Source organism: Lynx canadensis, chromosome X, assembly GCF_007474595.2.
Source record: "Lynx canadensis isolate LIC74 chromosome X, mLynCan4.pri.v2, whole genome shotgun sequence".
Classification (NCBI taxonomy): Eukaryota; Metazoa; Chordata; class Mammalia; order Carnivora; family Felidae; genus Lynx; species Lynx canadensis.
Window position 1 is genome coordinate 10,024,294 of NC_044321.2, and position 18,223 is coordinate 10,042,516.

The 18,223-nt window shown below is 46.2% G+C and overlaps 1 protein-coding gene across 7 annotated transcripts in view; it reads left to right on the forward strand.

The window, feature by feature from the left end:
- OFD1 (OFD1 centriole and centriolar satellite protein) overlaps window positions 1–18,223 on the forward strand; it is a 42,297-nt gene that overhangs the window by 11,064 nt on the left and 13,010 nt on the right. For 6 of the 7 annotated variants that reach the window (XM_030305157.1, XM_030305156.1, XM_030305160.1 and 3 more), the window contains 11 exons: window positions 3,273–3,380; window positions 5,321–5,457; window positions 5,962–6,135; window positions 8,178–8,284; window positions 10,059–10,178; window positions 12,088–12,161; window positions 13,447–13,538; window positions 14,643–14,832; window positions 16,000–16,130; window positions 16,682–16,793; window positions 17,342–17,935. In XM_030305157.1, the coding sequence (XP_030161017.1) occupies window positions 3,273–3,380; window positions 5,321–5,457; window positions 5,962–6,135; window positions 8,178–8,284; window positions 10,059–10,178; window positions 12,088–12,161; window positions 13,447–13,538; window positions 14,643–14,832; window positions 16,000–16,130; window positions 16,682–16,793; window positions 17,342–17,935 (1,839 nt within the window). The remainder of the gene's footprint in view (window positions 1–3,272; window positions 3,381–5,320; window positions 5,458–5,961; window positions 6,136–8,177; window positions 8,285–10,058; window positions 10,179–12,087; window positions 12,162–13,446; window positions 13,539–14,642; window positions 14,833–15,999; window positions 16,131–16,681; window positions 16,794–17,341; window positions 17,936–18,223) is intronic. The other variant, XM_030305159.1, reaches the window with a different exon arrangement.

Sequence of the window (18,223 nt, forward strand, 5' to 3'; positions counted from 1 at the left end):
TCTTTGGAAAAGTGTGTATTCAGGTCCTTGACTCGTTTGTTGATTGGTTTTTGTGTTGGATTGTAGAAGTCCTTTATATATCTTGGATATTAACTCCTTACTGGATAGATCATTTACAAATATCTTCTGCCATTCAGTAGGTTGCTTTTGGTCTTGTTGATGGTTTTCTTTGCTGTGCCAAAGCTCGCTATTTTATAGTCCCGATAGGTCTCTTCAGGCGAAGGAAGCAAGAACTATCTAGAAAAACACATATCTACAGTTGATGTCAAAGATCTTACTGCCTATGTTTTCTAGGAATTTTGTGATTTCAGCTCTCACATTTAGGACTTTAATTCATTTTGAGCTTATTTTTATGTGTGGTGTAAGAAAAGTGGTCCACTTTTATTGTTTTGCATGTAGCCATCCAGTTTCCCCAACACCATTTGCTGAAGAGACTGCTTTATCCCCCTGGTGTATACTCTTGCCTCCTTTGTTGTAGATTAATTGACCATACATGCGTGGGTTTATTTCTGGGCTCTCTGTTCATCTACGTGCCTCTTGTGCCACTGCGTTACTGTTTTGATTACGACAGCTTTGGGGTACATCTTGCAATCAGGAATTGTGATATCTCCAGCTTTGTTCTTTTACCTCAAGGTTGTTTTGGCTCTTCAGGAGTCTTTCCTGGTTCCATACGAATTTTAGTGGTAGTCTAGTTCTGTGAAAAATGCTGTTGGTATTTTGACCGAGATTGCATGGCGTCTGTAAATTGCTTTGGGTAACATTGACATGTTAACAATACCGGTTCTCTGAGTCCCTGAGCACAGAATATTTTCTGTTGGTGTCATCTTCGATTCTTTCATCCGTGTTTTAGGGTTTTCATAGTGTAGGTCTTTCAGCTCCTTGGTTTGGTTTACTTACAGGTGTGTGTGTGTGTGTGTGTATAATTTTTTTTTTTTTTGGTGCAGTGGTAAATGGCATTTTTTTGCCACTTGATTATTACTGTATAGAGGTGCAACAGATTTCTGTATATTAACTTGGTATTCTGTGACATCACTGAATTCATTTATCAGTGCTAGTGTCTTTTGGTGGAGTCTTTGAAGTTTTCTGTGTATACTATCGTGACATCTGCAAATAATGACAGTTTTACTTCTTACCAATTTGGATGTTTTTTTGTCCAATGGCTGTGGCAAGGACTTTGAGTACTATGTTGAATCAAAGTGGTGAGAGAGGACATCCTTGTTTTTCCTGATCTTAGAAGCGCTCAGTTGTTTACATACATTATGAGGTTAGCTGTTTTTTATCTATGGCCTTTATTATTATTTTTTTTAACTTTATTTGAATTGAAGTTCGTTAACTGAGAGTGTAATACTGATTTCAGGAGTAGAACCCAGTGATGCATCACTTACATACAACACCTAGTGCTCGTCCCAACAAGTGTCCTCCTTCATGCCCATCGCTCATTTAGCCCATCTCCCCACCCACCTCCCCTCCAGCCACCCTCTGTTCTGTCTTGAAGAATCTCTTATGGTGGGGTGCTTGGGTGGCTCATTCGGTTAAGTGTCCAACTCTGGGTTTTAGCTGAAGTCAGGATCTCACTGTCCTGAGATCAAGCCCCGCATTGGGCTCTGTGCTGATGGCGCAGAACCTGTTTGGGATTCTGACTTCCTCTCTTTGCCCCTCACCTCACTTGTGCCATGTTTCTCTTTCTCAAAAATAGACATTAAAAAAAAATCTTGGGGCACCTGGGTGGCTCTCAGTTGGTTAAGCATCTGACTCTTAGTTTTAGCTCCAGTCATAATCTTAGGTTTGTGAGTTCGAGCCCTGCATCTGGGTCTGCACTGACAGTGTGGGGCCTGCTGGAAGTTCTCTCTCACTGTCTCTGTGCCACCACTTGCACTTGGTCTCTCCAAAGAAACTTAAAAAAAAAAAAAAAACCAACACTCTGATGGTTTGCCTCCTTGTGTTTTTATTTTCTTTCTCCTTCCCTTCCCCTTTGTTCATGTGTTGTTTCTTAAATTCCATGTGTGTGAGATAATGTATTGGTCTTTCTCTGACTGATTATTTCGCTTAGCATAATACACTCTAGTTTTTTTATTTTTTTGATACGAAATTTATTGTCGAATTCGTTTCCATACAACACCCAGTGCTCATCCCAACAGGTGCCCTCGTCAATGCCCATCACCCACTTTCCCCTCCCTCCCACCCCTCACTTTATTCTCAGTTTTTCAGTCTCTTATGATTTGGCTCCCTCCCTAACTTTTTTTTTTCCTTCCCCTCCCCCATGGTCTTCTGTCAAGTTTCTCAGGATCCACATGAGAGTGAAAACATACGGTCTCTGTCTTTCTCTGTATGACTTATTTCACTTAGCATAACACTCCAGTTCCATCCACGTTGCTACAAAAGGCCAGATTTCATTCTTTGTCATTTCCAAGTAGTATTCTATTGTACATACAAACCACAACCTCTTTATCCATTCATCAGTGGATGGACATTTAGGCTCTTTCCATAATACACTCTGGTTTCATTCACGTTGTTGGAAACGGAAATATTTGATTCTTGTTTGATCACCAAGTAATATTCCATTGTGTGTAATACTACACACACACACACACACACACACACACACACACACACACACACCCCACCTTCTTTGTCAGTTGATGGACCTTTGGGCTCTTTACATAATTGGGCTGTTGGTGATAGTGCTGCTGTAAACATCGGGGTGCGTGTGCCCCTATGAATCAGCATTTTTGTGTCCTTTGGATAAATACCTAGTATTGGAATTGCTGGGTCATGGGGTAGTTTAATTTTTAGTTTCTTGAGGAACCTCCACACTGTCCTCCAGAGCAGCTGCACCAGTGTGCATTCCCACCAGCAGTGCAATGTTTGTTGGTTTATATCCTGTTTATCTGACTTTTTTTGTGTAAACTTGGCCCATGTCTTGTCTAATTTATCCATTGTTTTGACTTGTAACAGCTCTTTGATATTATGAAAATTACTCCTGTCTCCACATCCTCGCGAGTACTTTGTTGCAGTGTATCACTTGTCTTTTGACTTGATTTCGTGCCATCTAGGTTTCTAATTCTTATGTTGTGAGATTGATACTGCTCGTTATTGCTTCTAGGTTGTGTGTCATGTTTGCAAAGGCCTTTCCTTAGAAATTATTCTTAAAAGATCTAGAATGTAAGAAAGGATAATGTTTAAAAGCCAAGATCTTAGAAACAGGGTTGATGCAATGGTTGAATGGAAAAAGTTACACGCCGAAACTGTATTATGCGCTTTGTGTCTTGTAGGTTTTCTCATGGAGTTTTTAAAAGAAGTGGCAGAGTATCATCAGTCCAGAGCGAGCTGTGATGTGGGAACTCAGACAAGTTCCACATTGCCTGGCCAAGACTCACTTGGTAACTGGCTCTCCTTCAGAATTTTAATGTTTGTTTTCTCCTCAAGTGAAGGAAAGGACCTGATGTGCTGTACTATGGGTCTGTTCCTTGACTGGGAGGGGTGCAAGCCGCAGGGGGCACAGGTGCCTGCTTCCTCTGGTAGCCTCGCGGGAGGCGGCCAGGACTGCTCGCCCGCACCACCCTCCCCTCTCTGAAGGCCCACGTGCTTCTCTGTGTGTTGGGTTCAACCTCTCATAACTGGGAGGTTCTTCTCTAGGTTTCCTCTAACTTGAATTTATGGCCACTAAGGAAATCCTTGACTGCGTGCCTTGTGGAGAAAACTAGAGAAGTCAGTGGCATATCACTTTGGTTTAGAGCTGAGGAAATCGGGGTCCCCAGAGGAAGCACAACTTGGAAACGTTCCTTCTGGGTCAGAACGGATAGTAGAATCCGAATATTTTTTTCTTTTTTTAATTTTTAAAAACTTATTTTTGAGAGAGAGGGGGAGGGAGCATGAGCAGGAGATAGGCAGAGGAAGGGAGACACAGAATCTGAAGCAGGCCCCAGGCTTGGAGCTATCTGCACAGAGCATGATGACGCGGGGATCAAACTCCTAAACCGGGAGATCATGACCTGAGCCGAAGTTGGACGCTTAACCAACTGAGCCACCCAGGCACCCCTAGAGTCCAAATTTTTCTAAAATTACATGATTAATCAGTTTCTTGGCACCTCCTGAGTCTTAAGGAGAATAATACTTCTAACCAGTAAAAAGAGAAGTCTGTTACTAGTAAAACATAAGCTATATGATGAGGCCTTCATTTTGGCCTAGGTTTTATTCCATTGGGAGCATGGTACATGCTTATTCTAGAGAAGTACTGTCCAATAATAGCCACATGTGTAACTGTTAATTTTCTAGTAGCCATGGGGGGGGAACAGATGAATTTATTTTAATATAATTTATTTAACCCGGTATGTCCAAAAGATTCCAACATGTAATTGATCCAGAAAACGTTAATGAGATTATTCTATATAAAATTTCCATACTCCATCCTTGAAACCTGGTGTGTCCTTTACACTTAAAGCACCTCTCAATTTGAACTTGTCCCACTTCATGTACTCCGTGGCCACGTGTGGCTAGAGAGCCCTGTATTGGACGACACAATTGTAAAGCATTTGGAAAACCCAGAAAAGTAAATGGAAAACCTGTTGAAAGTTCTCTAAAAAGACGGACGCTGCCAATCTCTTCAAACTACTTGTGTCAGCCGCCTTGTCCGGTGCATCCTTTTTGGCAGGTGGTGTTCTCCACGATCGAGCTCATCCTGCAAGTCTGGGTTTGCGGTCGGTTGACGCTGGCCCGCAGCTGTTGTGGGGGCTGTGGGTCTACTGGAGAGAGCACTAGAACGACAGCCCAGCAACAGACGAGCTTGCAGCCCCAGTGCTGCCCTTACACAGTTGCTTAGCCCTATGGGACTCACTTAAACTGCACGGGCATCTGCTTCCTCCTCTGCAAAGCAGAGGAGTCAAAATACGTGATCTTTGATTTATTTTAAGGTCCGTGTTTTGAACGTGTCAGTCGACTTTAACCACAGTCCAATAAAAGCACTCTCTGCCTTGGCACTTAGGGACTGGGAAGAGATGCCAGTGTTTTTTGACTTAAGTTGCACTCTTGGCTTTCTTTCCCCCTGACATTGGATGGTGAGAATTTCCGATGTAGGAATGGTGGAAACGGTTGTACAGTGAACACTTGTATACCTAGACTTACCCGGTAAATTTGTATCCTCCTTGCCTGATCGCTTATCCGACCCATCCATTAATCCATCTTAATTTTGTGGGGTTTCAAAGTAAATTGCAGACATCCTTCCCGTTGCCCCTAAGTATACTCTGTGCTTTTGAACAGAGCTCCAGCCTCTTGCTCAACTGACGGCAGTTCCCTATGCTAATTTCCTATGTTGTTTTAACAGTGGAGAAGCTTCAGCTTATTGATGATCAGTTTGCAGGTGCTTACCCTCAGCGTCCAAAGTTAGAATCCTTAGAAGTAAAGTTGAATGAATATAAAAGAGAAATAGAACAGCAGCTTCGGGCAGAAATGTGTCAAAAGGTGAGCTGTATCTTGTTGCTGTGCTTGTCTTGAATGTCTTTTAAAAAAAAAAAAAAAAGTTTAAGAGCAAATGTAAGCAGGGAAGGGGCTGAGAGAAGGTGAGAGAGAATCCTTAGCAGGCTCCATGCTGTCAGCATAGAACCTGACTCAGGGCTCGAGCTCAAGAACCATGAGATCATGAACTGAGCCGAAATCAAGAAGTCAGACGTGTCACCAACTGAGCCACCCAGGTGTCCTTTGATGTCTTCATCTTGGGTATGGGGGGGGGGAAATAGAGAATTTTTATTAACAAATGTGATACACTGTTACGCATGATTTTTCTTTCCAACTGATGTCATTTCTTATGCCTTTTGAGTGAATCCTACACGTATAATGAATGAGATGAAAGTAAAAATAAGTTAAACTAAGTATATTAGAGCATTAGTGTTAAACCTAACCCTGAAGAGAGAAGTTATTTTCTTAGTATGGTTTTGGTATTTACAATAATTGGTGATCGATTGGCAGTTAAAGTATTTTAAAGATACTGAAGTAGCAAAAGTTAAGATGGAAGAGAAAAGAAAGTCTGAGAGGGAATTGGCTGAGTTCCGGAACGAATTGGAGAGAGCTTGTCGAGCAAAATCTGACGCCCTTATTTCTCGGGAGAAGTTGGCTTTTGAGAGAATTCAGAAGCACCAAGAGGTAAGATTTCACAATTCTTTGCCAGGTGTCTATTTCCTGTGGCTGTTTGTAGATGGGCTTCAGGCCCTAGAGTGGGTTGTGACAGTTGGTTAGCCAAGATCAAGCCCTACAGGTGTATGAGGGATGGAGGTCAAGAGCACAAGTGGTAGGACTGGCCTTGAAAAGGTTATGGAGACTTCCTCCCCCTAGAGCGCTGGGAGGAAGGGACTGCGGGTGCTAGCTTCCATGTTGGGACCAGGCAAAACTCCCCGCTGAATACGCTCCCTCCTCTCGGGCAGATGGGAGGGTCGGGGGGGCAGCCTCAAGGAGAGGATCAGTGTGGAATGGCTGCGTGGGGGTGGGGGCCGAACAGCCCTCTGAAGCAGGCCGGACTGGCGGAGCTGTGTGGAGGCCCTGGCCGTGACACGGGCATCCCGCAGCCGAAGTGGATCGAACCAGGTGCTTGTAGGCAGTTGGTGTGGTACAGTCAGGTTAGCGAGGGCGGGAAGATCGAGGCGCTTGGGCAGTGGACCTGACGGAGCTGAGTTTACTTGGCTTGAGAAGGGCAGCCTCTTGAGGACATTGGGGTTCGGTGGGGTGGTGAAAGGGGCCGGAGGGGATGGTGGGCGGCTACTACCCCAGGGGGTTGGTGGGGGGAAAGAGGGCTGTGTGGTGTTCTTGGAGGCATCCAGGACAAGATGTCGGGACGCTGATGGATGGAAGAGTAAGCGTGGGCCCATAGGACAGGGCTGCGGGTTGAGATGTCGCGTGAAGACTAGAAACAAAATGCAGTATGCTGCCCTTGGGTCACAGGGGTTGAGGGTCCCTGGAATTGCGGAGTCAAAGATTGTGAAAGGTGGCCATTCGATTTCTCCTGGAAAGTGACTGAACAGGAAGTGGAAAGGGCGAGGAGTGGCAGGAGGGATGGGGTCCACTCTTGGAGGAAAAACTGGTTCCTTTCCCAAGGGGCTGTCTTAGACGAGCCTGGATTCGGGACACTGTTTGCTGTGTCCAGCCAGAACCGCTGCTATGTGGAGACCTCGAAAGTTGGAGGGCTCCCTCCCAGCGCCCATCCTTGATTACAACTGCTCAGAAAGACCCAGTCATGTCCTATGATTTCGTGTACCGTTTCTGGTGATGGGGCTCTTAGAAAAAAATCAATGTTGGAGCCACTGTCTTTGAGACGATTGGATGTTTACGTTAACAACTGCATCCTCAAGACGGGTGACTGGCTAGTTCAGATCAGTTACCAGACCAGAATATTCATTGAGTTCGCGGATTCTCTTAAGGCTCTGGACAAGATGGCCATCCTCATGCCAAGCATCCTGGCTTTATTCCACTACCTGCAATGCCCTTCTTGTGCCCCCGATGAAACCCTCTTGGCCTTCAAATCCAGCTTCTGTGTCCCTTCCTTGTAATGCCTTCCCTGACTGACTCACTCAGGGTCCTGTTCCTGCCACAGTCCTGAAGTATTTTAGTTATAAAAGTCATCACATCCTAGTGTGTAATTTCACTTTCCCTGACTACACTGAATTTTGGAAAGATGGGAACTCTGCCTGTTCGTCTTTCTCTAGTTCTGAGTGTGCTGTTAGACACATGCCAGGTACTCCGTGAAGCCTTGCTCAGCGAACACACAAATGGAAGTGTGGCCCGTTCATCCACCTTGTTAACCGAGTCAGAATGACCTATGAACTGAAACTTTGAGACGACAGAACCAGGGGCATTCTATTCTTTGGAAGTTTTATTGCTACACGCACGTTTCGTGTCCTTTTCTTGCTGACGCACTTGTCGAAATGTTAAGTGTCTGGGGGATGTCCGTTAGGTAGATTAAACAGAGCAGAGATGTTAGGAATATATGCTAATGGGGCCAAACAGTCATTGAAGGAGGGAATGCATGTTTGGGTGGCTAAATGGGCAAAAAGAGTACGCTGAATTGGAACCTCTTGAAAGTGAAATTGTAACCCTAAGTATCCGTAGTTCTCTGGAATCGAGGAAGCACTATATTCGGATCTGTTATATCTTCTTTAGCTTGCTTGCTGAAAACTTAATGCTTCTGTACACAGATTGAAACCAAGGAGATTTATGCTCAGAGACAACTTCTCCTCAAAGATATAGACATGCTAAGAGGCAGAGAAGCAGAGCTGAAACAAAGAATGGAAGCTTTTGAATTGTGAGTAACGTGTGTTCGTTTGGGATATTCAGAATGACGATTCAAAAGAACTAAATACACGTCTTAATAGTCAGATGTTAACTGCCAAATAGAGTGTTCACTTGTAAAGGGGATCCCACCTAGCTTTAAAAGGCACAAATGAAGAGAAAGACTAGGGTTTCACTTATGAACTAGTACACATTAGAATGAAAAGCAGAGTGAGATGCCATCATCGGCTACAGTATGACCAGACACGTGACTTGAAGAAGCTGATAATGCTTGAACAAATGCCATGTTTCACTTACATCCAGTCATTCACATCCAGTAGCTGCATGTGTGCAAAGTAACAATTCCAGATACCCGGACCTGCCGCCCTCTCCTGCACTGCTGCTGTCGGGGGAGGGGGAAGACGGTGGCTCTGACTCAACTCTTACTGGGCGAAGAAACTACTGGTGGTTGTTTGTTTGGTTTTTTTTGTGTGTTTTTTTTTTTCTTAGTACCAATTGTGGAGGGGCAGAGAGAGAGGGAGACAGAATCTGAAGCAGGCTCCAGGCTCTTGGCTGTCAGCACAGAGCCTGACCAGGGGCTTGAACTCCTGAACCACACGGTTAGGACCTGAGCCAAAGTCGGACGCTTAGCCACACGCTGAGCCACCCAGGCACCCCTGGGTGAAACCATTTCTCTTGGTGTGTGTGTTCCTTTCCCTAAGTGCTCACATCTGTATCCTCCTTCAAATCTCAGCTGGGATTAAGAGCAAGCTCCCCAGTCTGTAGTTGGTGGAATTAAGCTTTCTTTCCCATTTGGCGTCTTGAAACTCGAAATATTCCAGGAACCCTATTTTATTTAAGAGGTTTGTCTTTGTCTTTATTAATGTTTTTCATTTACGTAGGTTCTGTTCATTTGATTTCGTCCTACCTTACCCTGTTTGGAAATTCTCAAGTGGCAGTTTGCTAATGTGAGAGAAAAGAAAAGGGACAAAGTTTGGGCAGATTCTGGATTGTATAATCATGATTATGTAACCACTTCTTGAACCTCTGTTTGCCCTGCTTCTCTCTTGTAAGCACATTAAGTGAAGTGAATGGATTTACTCGTCCTTTGCTTTACGGATGGGGCAGCAGAGGGAGCTCTAACACCAAGCCTTTATGCTTGGCCGGGAGCCCTCCCATCCCTGTGGTTTGGTCTAAGTGCCTGTGAACCTGATTCCTGGCTCTGGAATTGGTTTTGTAGGTGTTTGAAGGTCTCCCCACGAAAAGCACTCCATTCTTCGAATTTGGAGGTTCTGATGGACCCATCTTCTGTTTTCGGCCTCTTCAGTCAATAGATGATTGAATGCCAAAAACGAATCTTGTACCTCTAATTGTTAGGGGCCAATCAGTTAAGTCTCACAGTTAGAAATAATATTCTAGAAGAAACAAACACTTAAGGTACACTAAACTTGGCTTTGTGGCTTTGTAACTAAAAGCATCCTTCTTTGACCCCTCCGTTGATTGTGGCCCTTGATCCCCTGTACCCCCTTTTTGAGTGTGGGTTTTCTCCTGTAAGTGTAGAAAAGTAAGAAACCACTTTGGTCACGACACATTGACACTCCCCTTAGCCAGGTGCCATCTGCTAGCTGATGAGCTAAAGTTGGTAAAGTAGAGGGACTTCTGGCTCTTTCAGTTCACTTCCCAGCAGGGAAGCCTTGTGAAGGTTTTACTCTGGAGCTAAAAACACAAGGTGTCTCTTTCCCTCTAAACGTGTTACTTCCGCTGTTGGGGTTTTCTTACCTGCTTTCTTTCTCTTTGGCTAATTGCAGGGCTCAGCGGCTACAAGAAGAAAAAAATAAAAGAGCAACCGACGCACTTAGGAAACGGGAGCTGAATGTCCAGAATATTGAGGAGACCTATGACCAGAAGCTCAAGAATGAGCTGCTCAAGTAATTGCTTGGCCTTGTTAAAGAAATCCTGTGTCTGAATTAAGTTGCTGGAAACATGGCCACGCTGATGAAGTAGATAGAGCCGATGGTTGATGGCAAAATTGAGGGTTGAAAAACATCTGTGTTGTCATTGGTAGTCCAGCCTTTCCTGTGAGCATTTAAGATGGGTTTAAAAAGATAGAGAATAGCATGCTCTGCTCATTTGACCAAAAAAAAAAAAAAAATTGTTTTTAAGATTTGTTTTTGAGAGAGCAAGACAGAGTGCAAGCAGGAGGAGCGGCAGAGAGAGGGGGACCCAGAATCCAAAGCAGGCTCCAGGCTCTGAACTGTCAGCTCAGAGCCCAACACAGGGCTCAAACTCCTGAACCACAAGGAGTGGTTTCAATCTAAGCCAAAGTTGGACACTCAACACACTGAGCCACCCAGGCATCTCTCATTCTTCCTCATAGCTTCTCTGACACTTCCTGAGTGCCTGTGGTTTAAGTTGTTAGGGCACTTTATGACTTGCTCAGTTTGCACAGCTAAGAAGTCATAACATTGAAATTAATAAGTGCTCAGTTAATAGTGAGTAAATGCATGTGTAGTGAAGAGAGGATTCAACTCGGCTTCTCAGGGTATTTATTAGTAATTGACCTCATTTTTATTGCCTTGCTCTTAATTTGTCACTGTGCCATTACATCATACCTGCAAAGGTTTCTGGAGGCTATTTTACTTTTGAGAGAATGAGGACGAGCAGGGGAGGGGCAGAGAGAGAGAGAGATGGAGACAGACCCAGAATCTGAAGCAGGCTCCAGGCTCTGAGCTGTCAGCACAGAGCCTGACACGGGGCTCAAACTCATGAACCATGAGACCGTGACCGGAGCCAAAGTCAGATGCTCAATCAACTGAGCCACCCAGGCTCCCCTGGAGGTTGTTTTTAAAAACTGCTGTTAAAGATAAGTAGGGGGCGTCTGGGTGGCTCAGTCGGTTAAGTGTCTGACTTCGGCTCAGTTCATGATCTCATGGTTGGTGAGTTTGAGCACCGCGTCGGGCTCTGCGCGGACAGTGTGGAGCCTGTTAGGGATTCTGTCTGTCTCTGTCTAATTAAAAATAAAACTTAAACACCATTTTCATTGTATGACTTTTGAAACAATGGATTTTAGGTACATATTTTATGTCCACTCCTCTAACCTACTAGTGAACACTGAAGTAGCTCTAGTCATTAAATGCAGAATAAATGAAACACGTATATGTGAATTCAGCATAGCCATGGATACAGAGAACTGTTGGGTATCGTTTGTCTTGGTGTGTCCTTGGAGGCCTCGGCTGTCCTGTGGTTTCAGCCAGTGTTGAATTTGGGAGGACATCATGGGAGTGCCTCTCTGCTTTCTCTGACCTCTGAACCGCAAAGTCAGTTGGCAACAGCTGGTGGAGGTGGCTGAAACCCCGTAATCTGAGCCTTTGGGTGTTTCTAATTCAGATCTCATGCTGTTGGCGGTCGGCCGTCAGGACTGTGCTCAGCCCCTAGGGGCAAAAGTTCCTCTCTGAGGGAAGAGAGATGGGACAGGTGAATTGCAAGTGACCGACTTGGTTATCGTTTGGGATTTAGGGCCCGTCACGCACACCGGAAGTTTAACTTAATTGACTTCTTGGTGTCAGTCGAGACCAAGGGAGAGATAATTGTGCTTGGTGACCTCGCAACAACAGGACCCTTCGTTTTGTGTGATTGAGTTTGGGGACCGAATTTACAGGATCACAACAGAGTTCTCCAGACCTTTCACTTTTGGAATTCAGATCCTTGGCTCTCTTCTTGAGAGAGTCTGAGGTTTGCACGTGGTCACTTTCGGTGCCCCGGTCCCATAGATAAGCTCGGGTATTGATAGTCCATCCAGGAGAGTGACAAGCTCATTTTAGTTTTTCTGACCTGCAGGTATCAACTTGAACTCCAGGACAACTATATCTCTAGAACTCACAGGCTGATCGAAGATGAAAGGAAGAATAAAGGTGACTCTGGGGACGAGCTGTGTTCACTGTGACAGAGGCTGTTAGCTTGCGAGTGCCTGTTCTGTATTCTAAAAAACCTATCGTTTACACCTGGTGTTACTGCAAAAAGTACATGGTTTTTATTAATCTTACAAAATTGGTTTTTTAATACATTTTTGTGAATCTTCACGTTTAACCTTTCGTATATTCGCAAAGGTTAGTGATTCACCAGCAGGATTTTATCCAACTTTCTTTCAGTGTATTTTGATAGATGTGACTATCAAGAAAGTGGCAGCGACTTTTTGCCATCGGGTAAATACTACTCTTAACCACGAGACACTACAATTTTTACTTCCGGAAAATTGTAACTTCTCTGTCCCTGTGATCTAGTTTATTTCTTCTACTTCTAATGTATTCGTATGCTTCATGATATTTTCACGTGACATAGAATCTTTTCTTGGTAAGTTTTTTTTTTTTTTTTTATTTGACAGAGAAAGGAACCCCAAGTAGGCTCCACACTATCAGTGCAGAGCCTGATACGGGGATCAAACTCCTGGAACTGTGAGATGACGATCTGACCCAAAACCAAGAGTCGGATGCTTAACCAACTGAGTGACCCAGGCGCCCCTACTTGACCTATAATCCCTTAAATTCTTGAATACATTAGCCCAAGAGTAGGAAAGCTGGATAATTTTTTAGTCTTTGGGATACTTGACATCTTAATATATTTCTGGGAATTTGTCGATGAAAAGAAGTTAAACTTCTAGTGGCGATTTCAAATGGACTCTTGGGAGTAAACCAGGGCTAAGCACTTGATGCTGACCGGTCAGGTCACCCCGTGTACATCTGCTCGCGGCTAGCCTGTGGAGGCTGATACTTCTATGTACCCGTGCTGTCACGCGTTCGGCAAGTCAGGGTTTTGATGTTCCATCTCTATAGACCGTGTTAGATGAAGTGAAAATGACAAAATCATAAATACAGAATCCCAACAGACAAATCTGTCTTTAAGGAAGTACTGACCTGACGGCGCGCGGGCCCTGTGCTCAGAGCCGATGGTGTAAGTGGTGACTTTTGTGCAGCAGGACGAGGCTTGCCGCGTATTCGACCGTTAGAGTTACTTGCCGTCACATGTTGAGTAATGGGGCTTGTTTCTTACTTGGCTGCTGATTTGTTTTGACCTTGACATCTGCTATTCAGATAATGAAATAATGGTCATTAGGTGTGACATAGTGGCCATAAGTTATTAAACGACTTGTATTCACTAGGAAAACTTAATGATGTTAATTGGTTAGCTCTTTTCTTTCAGAAAAAGCTATACATTTGCAAGAGGAGCTCACAGCTATTAATGCGAAAAAGGAAGAATTTGGTCATTCTGTAAAACGTGTCAAAGAGCTCGAGGTAATGAAGTCTTGTGTTTTGAAATCGACATGAGGCAATATATGAACCTAGAGCTTTAGTCCTACGTGATTTATCTTACGTTGTCCTCATGACGCGTTGGGACTTGTTTCCATCTTAGTCTCCTGGGGAAGCACAGCAAGAGGATGTCCTTTGGGGCCTAGATCCCTGCCTGAATCCTGTGTCTCTCCCTTTCTGCTTGTGTGCCTTGGGGCAAGCTCTGTGACCTCCGACTCCTCCTGTGTAAACTCTGGGATGATCCCACCATGCGTGGTTGTGGAGGGAGTTCGGGGAGCTGAGTTTTGCATGTCGTACACGGCTTGTATGCACTAGCTTCTACCTCAGCCTCTTCCCCCTTCCCATCAAGGGCAGGAAAACTTCCTGTCGGGATGTCAGGATCTCCCAGCTTAAAACCCGATGAGATGAGCTTTTCACATGCCACTGTTACTTCACTTGGATTAAGCTGTGTGTTTGCGGGGCACCTGGGTGGCTCAGTTGTTTAAAGCGTCCAACTTCGGCTCAGGTCGTGATCTCACAGTTCATGGGTTCGAGTCCTGCGTCTGGCTGTGTGCTGACAGCTTGGAGCCTGGAGTCTGCTTTGGATTCTGTGTCTCCCTCTCTCGCTCTCTTTTTCTGCCTCTCTCAAAAAAAATAAAAACTTCTGTGCTATGTGAAGGACAGAGGTGGAACTTGAGGTAGATAAAATGTTAGGCTCAGAACCTATTTTTGTAGCCTGTTTTGTAGCACTTTAGACAGAGAACATAGTTTGTAAGGACTTGTGTATTAGAGAACTCTGTAGGCTTCTGTAACCACACTTGAGCTGTATTGTACTAAGAGGAAAGCACCCCACAGCGCGTTAGTGAGATCTCCCCCTTTGATACTTAAGAAATGCCTTGCTGCAATCTGGGGTTGATTTGGGGGGCCCTTAGTTGCCTCTGGAGGAGAGGACTTCTGCCGTGGTTCGGGTCTCCTTGCAGAGAAACAGACTTGGGTCACATGACCTTCATTAAATCGTGGCGCCCAGCCTCAGGCAGCTTGGCAGCCTGGACTTAGGCGGGACTGTAGCTACCCACTGTTCACACATAGGTGTTGCTGTTTCGATTCCAGCTTGAGTTAGAGTCGGTCAGAACCCAGTCTTTGGCGATAAGCAAGCAAAACCACCTGCTGAGAGAAAAGGTGAAAGAAATGAGTGACTATTCGCTACTGAAACAAGGGAAACAGGAGCTTCAGGCGCAAAATAAATTACTTAAACAACAGCTGGAAGAGACCAGAAGTGAGAACTTGCGTCTTCTAAACCGTAAGTCTTGTCCGGATTGGCGTGTCTTTGTGATTGACACTGGCTCGGTATTCCGAAACTGCTCTGTCCTGTAAGGGAGGCTTCAGTTGAGAAGATTTTCTCAAATTTCATGGATTGAAGGTACATTCTTTTCACTCGCTGCCACGAAATTGCATCACTAACAAGTTTCCAACTGTATAAATATGCCTCTCTGGGTGGCCCTCGGCTCCCCTTCCCTCTGAATGCTGGTTGGGTTTGGCCAGTGGGGACACACTCCTGTGCTTGGAGGGAGGGAAAAGAGTGAGGTCGAGGTGGCTGTGATCCCTTCCGCGTCTCCTCCCGTGTGGTAGGCCGGGGCGGGCCCTGGGCCTCAGCCAGGCAGGAGCCCAGGCCTTGGCTTCTCAGGGCTCTGTACCTGCTTGCGGTCTCCGGGTCTGGGAATTCCTCCCCTCCTGACCCTCCAGGCCCTAGGAGCGTTGACAACAGGGCCCCGGTAGCCCGGGGAACTACACTGTCCTTCGTGGCTACCCGATGTGAGTCCCTTTATTGAAGGATCTTCTGGTGACCCGAACTGGGGATACCATCTGCTTTCTGCCTGGACCCTAAGTGCCACTGACAGATGCCCAGGTCGGACTGGATGTCAGGGCAGTCATTGGCAGGTTCTGACAGGTTCCTCCTGTGCCTTCTGTGCGTACTAGGGCAGATTGGTGGGCTTTCATGTTAATTTCTGGATTTGAAAGAATTCTTTTACTGGGAGTACAATCCCGGAGAGCTGTAAAGTATGCAGTCACGTGCATTAAATTCTCTTGGGGCGTCTGGGTGGCTCAGTCGGTTAAGTGACTAACTCTTGATTTCGGCTCAGGTCATGATCTTGCAGTTCATGAGTTGGAGGCCCTGCACCGCACTGTCAGTGCGGAGCCTATTGGGGATTCTTTCTTTCTCCCTGTCTCTGTCCCTCAGTGCTTGCGTGCGTACGCGTGCTCGGCCTCTCTCTCAAAATAAGTAAACTTAAATAAGCTTTTTTTAAAGTAATTCTTTGGTTGGGAAGTTGGTGAGTCAAGATGGCCCTTAGTCTCCTTACTATCATGTACAAAGGAAAGAACAACGTAAAGCCTCTTGAGCTGCTTTTGTTAGGTGAAACGAGAAAACGTGAGGCTGGTGACGAGCAGGCTTTTTTTACCTTCACAGACCTGGCTCAGCCTTCTCCAGAGCTGGTGGCTTTTCAGAAAGAACTAAAGAAAGCAGAGAACGCTATCATGTGTGAGCATAAGGAGTTCGAGATCCACAGGCAGAACCTGCAGAAGCAGCTGCAAAGTGAAGTGAGTACTGCCTGGCTCACCCAGGCATCTGGGCGGGCCGCTCTGTGGGCCTGGGGACTCGGTGTGCGCCACACCGGCACCAGTCAGCCGGTGGCATCAGAAATGAGCCCCCAGTCTGCTGATTACTCCCCCAGTGTTCTTTGTCCTTGGAGAAGACTCTCAAGCTGTTGTGTGACCTTAGGTTCCCCATAGTAATAAAACCGAGAGGAAAGTAAACCCCCCCTAAACACGCGGTTTTCCAATCCCTGTTGGTGCTCCCTGGTAAAAGTAGCTGATTCCCCCCCTGTGATGCAACAGTATCGATGCTCTTTCTGACGTCTGCCTCTTGTGCTGGAGTAGCTGTTGTTCGAGAGGAGTGAAAAAGGAGCTGTGGAACTTGCTAGTGGGTTCTGTTGTTGTTTCATCTGGACCCCGGGGGTGATGGGTGTCTGGCTGCCGAGAATTGGCCAAATCGACAAAGAAAATCAGCCCGATGAGAGAATTGTGCCTTTGGAAGTATGCTGTGTGATTGGTTTTACATTGATTTCTTTTCCTCGTCTAAATCTTGGCAGATCGAACGTTCTGCACAGCTGAAGGCCCAGATCCTCGATTACGAAGATTCCATAAAGAGGTTAACGAGACAGGTGGCCGATTTGAAATTGCAACTGACACAAACCCAGACGGGTTAGACACCTCTTTAACTTGTGTGTGGGTGGGTATGTGGGTGCACACGTGGGAGAGAGAATGTGAGCAGCTTCTGATGCTTGTGAACACGTAATGATGATGATTCAGTGAAGTTGTAATTCTCACAGTAGGGAAAAGCTATAGAAATGTGTCACCTTAGAAGTAAAACTCTTGTCTTGGGGCACCCGGGTGGCTTAGTCAGTTAAGCGTCCGACTTCAGCTCAGGTCATGACCTTGCGGTTGTGGGATTGAGCCCCATGTCAGGCTCTGTGCCGACAGCTCAGCCTGGAGCCTGCTTAGGATTCTGTATCCCCCCCCCTTCTCCCTCCCCCTCCCCCCTCTGCGTGAAGAAAGCAGGCCTGTGAAGCCATAGCTGGTACATGCACTCTCTTGATAAATGTTGATCATGATTGCAGCTTCAGAAAGTGTTGAATGTGCGAGTTTGTCCTGAATACTTTGATTTTTGCAAAATAATGCTCTTGATCTCTTTTAACTCTATCCTCCACCTTTTCCCATCCTTTCTCACGCTGTCGTTTTGTAACCCATAGCCCTAGAGAACGAGATGTACTGCAACCCAAAGAATTCTCTGCTCGATCGGCCCATCAGTGGATTAATGGGTGGCAACGTGGTGGTACCTCACAATGGTGACCTGAACGAGGATTTCTTGAAAGATGCTTTCGGACTGGAAAGGCTGATGGCAGGCATGCTTCTGTCAAGGATCGCAAGTGACCCAAGTGCGAGCACCGGGAGTAGTTCCCCCGATTCTGACCTGGAGTTTGTAGCCAAGACCAAGGCAAGGGTGAAAGAGCTAGAGCAAGAGGCCGAACGTTTGGAGAAAGCTTTCCGAACTTACCATCCAAGAGTTCATCCATGCCCCACGGGAAGGTCTTCAGCCAAGAGCCCGCCACCCCTGCATGCGACAGGAACGCTCAAAAAGACCACTTCCGGTTTCCCTGGAAGACGTACTTCCGCAGAGGACGCAGCTGTCCCTGAGCAGCCTCTGGCAGGCACACCCGAGGAGGACAGGAGCAGCGCTTCCGCTTCTGAGGCGCGGCCGTGCAAGGGCACGCCCTCCAGACGCCTCTCCTCCACTCCCCTGCCCAAGGCCAAAAGGAGCCTCCTTGCTAAAGTGTATCTGGAAGGTGAGCTGCCAAGAGGGTTGCGGGGTGCTCTGCATTTGGAAGCTTCTGGTGCTCAGAGGGCCTCTGAACCGAGTGAGAGTGCAGCCCGGGACGGCAGGAACGAGCAGGAGCTGAGCCTGGCAGAGCCCGAGCTCCAGCAGTCGTGTCCTCAGTCTCAACCTGCCTTGTCTGGCTGACGGTGGCGTCTCCCACACGGGGCGGGGATGCCGAGGGAGGTAGTGGGGTAGTGTCCCATTTCAGCATTTTCCTCGGCGTGCAGACCTTGCTGAGTGACCGGTGGCTTTCCCT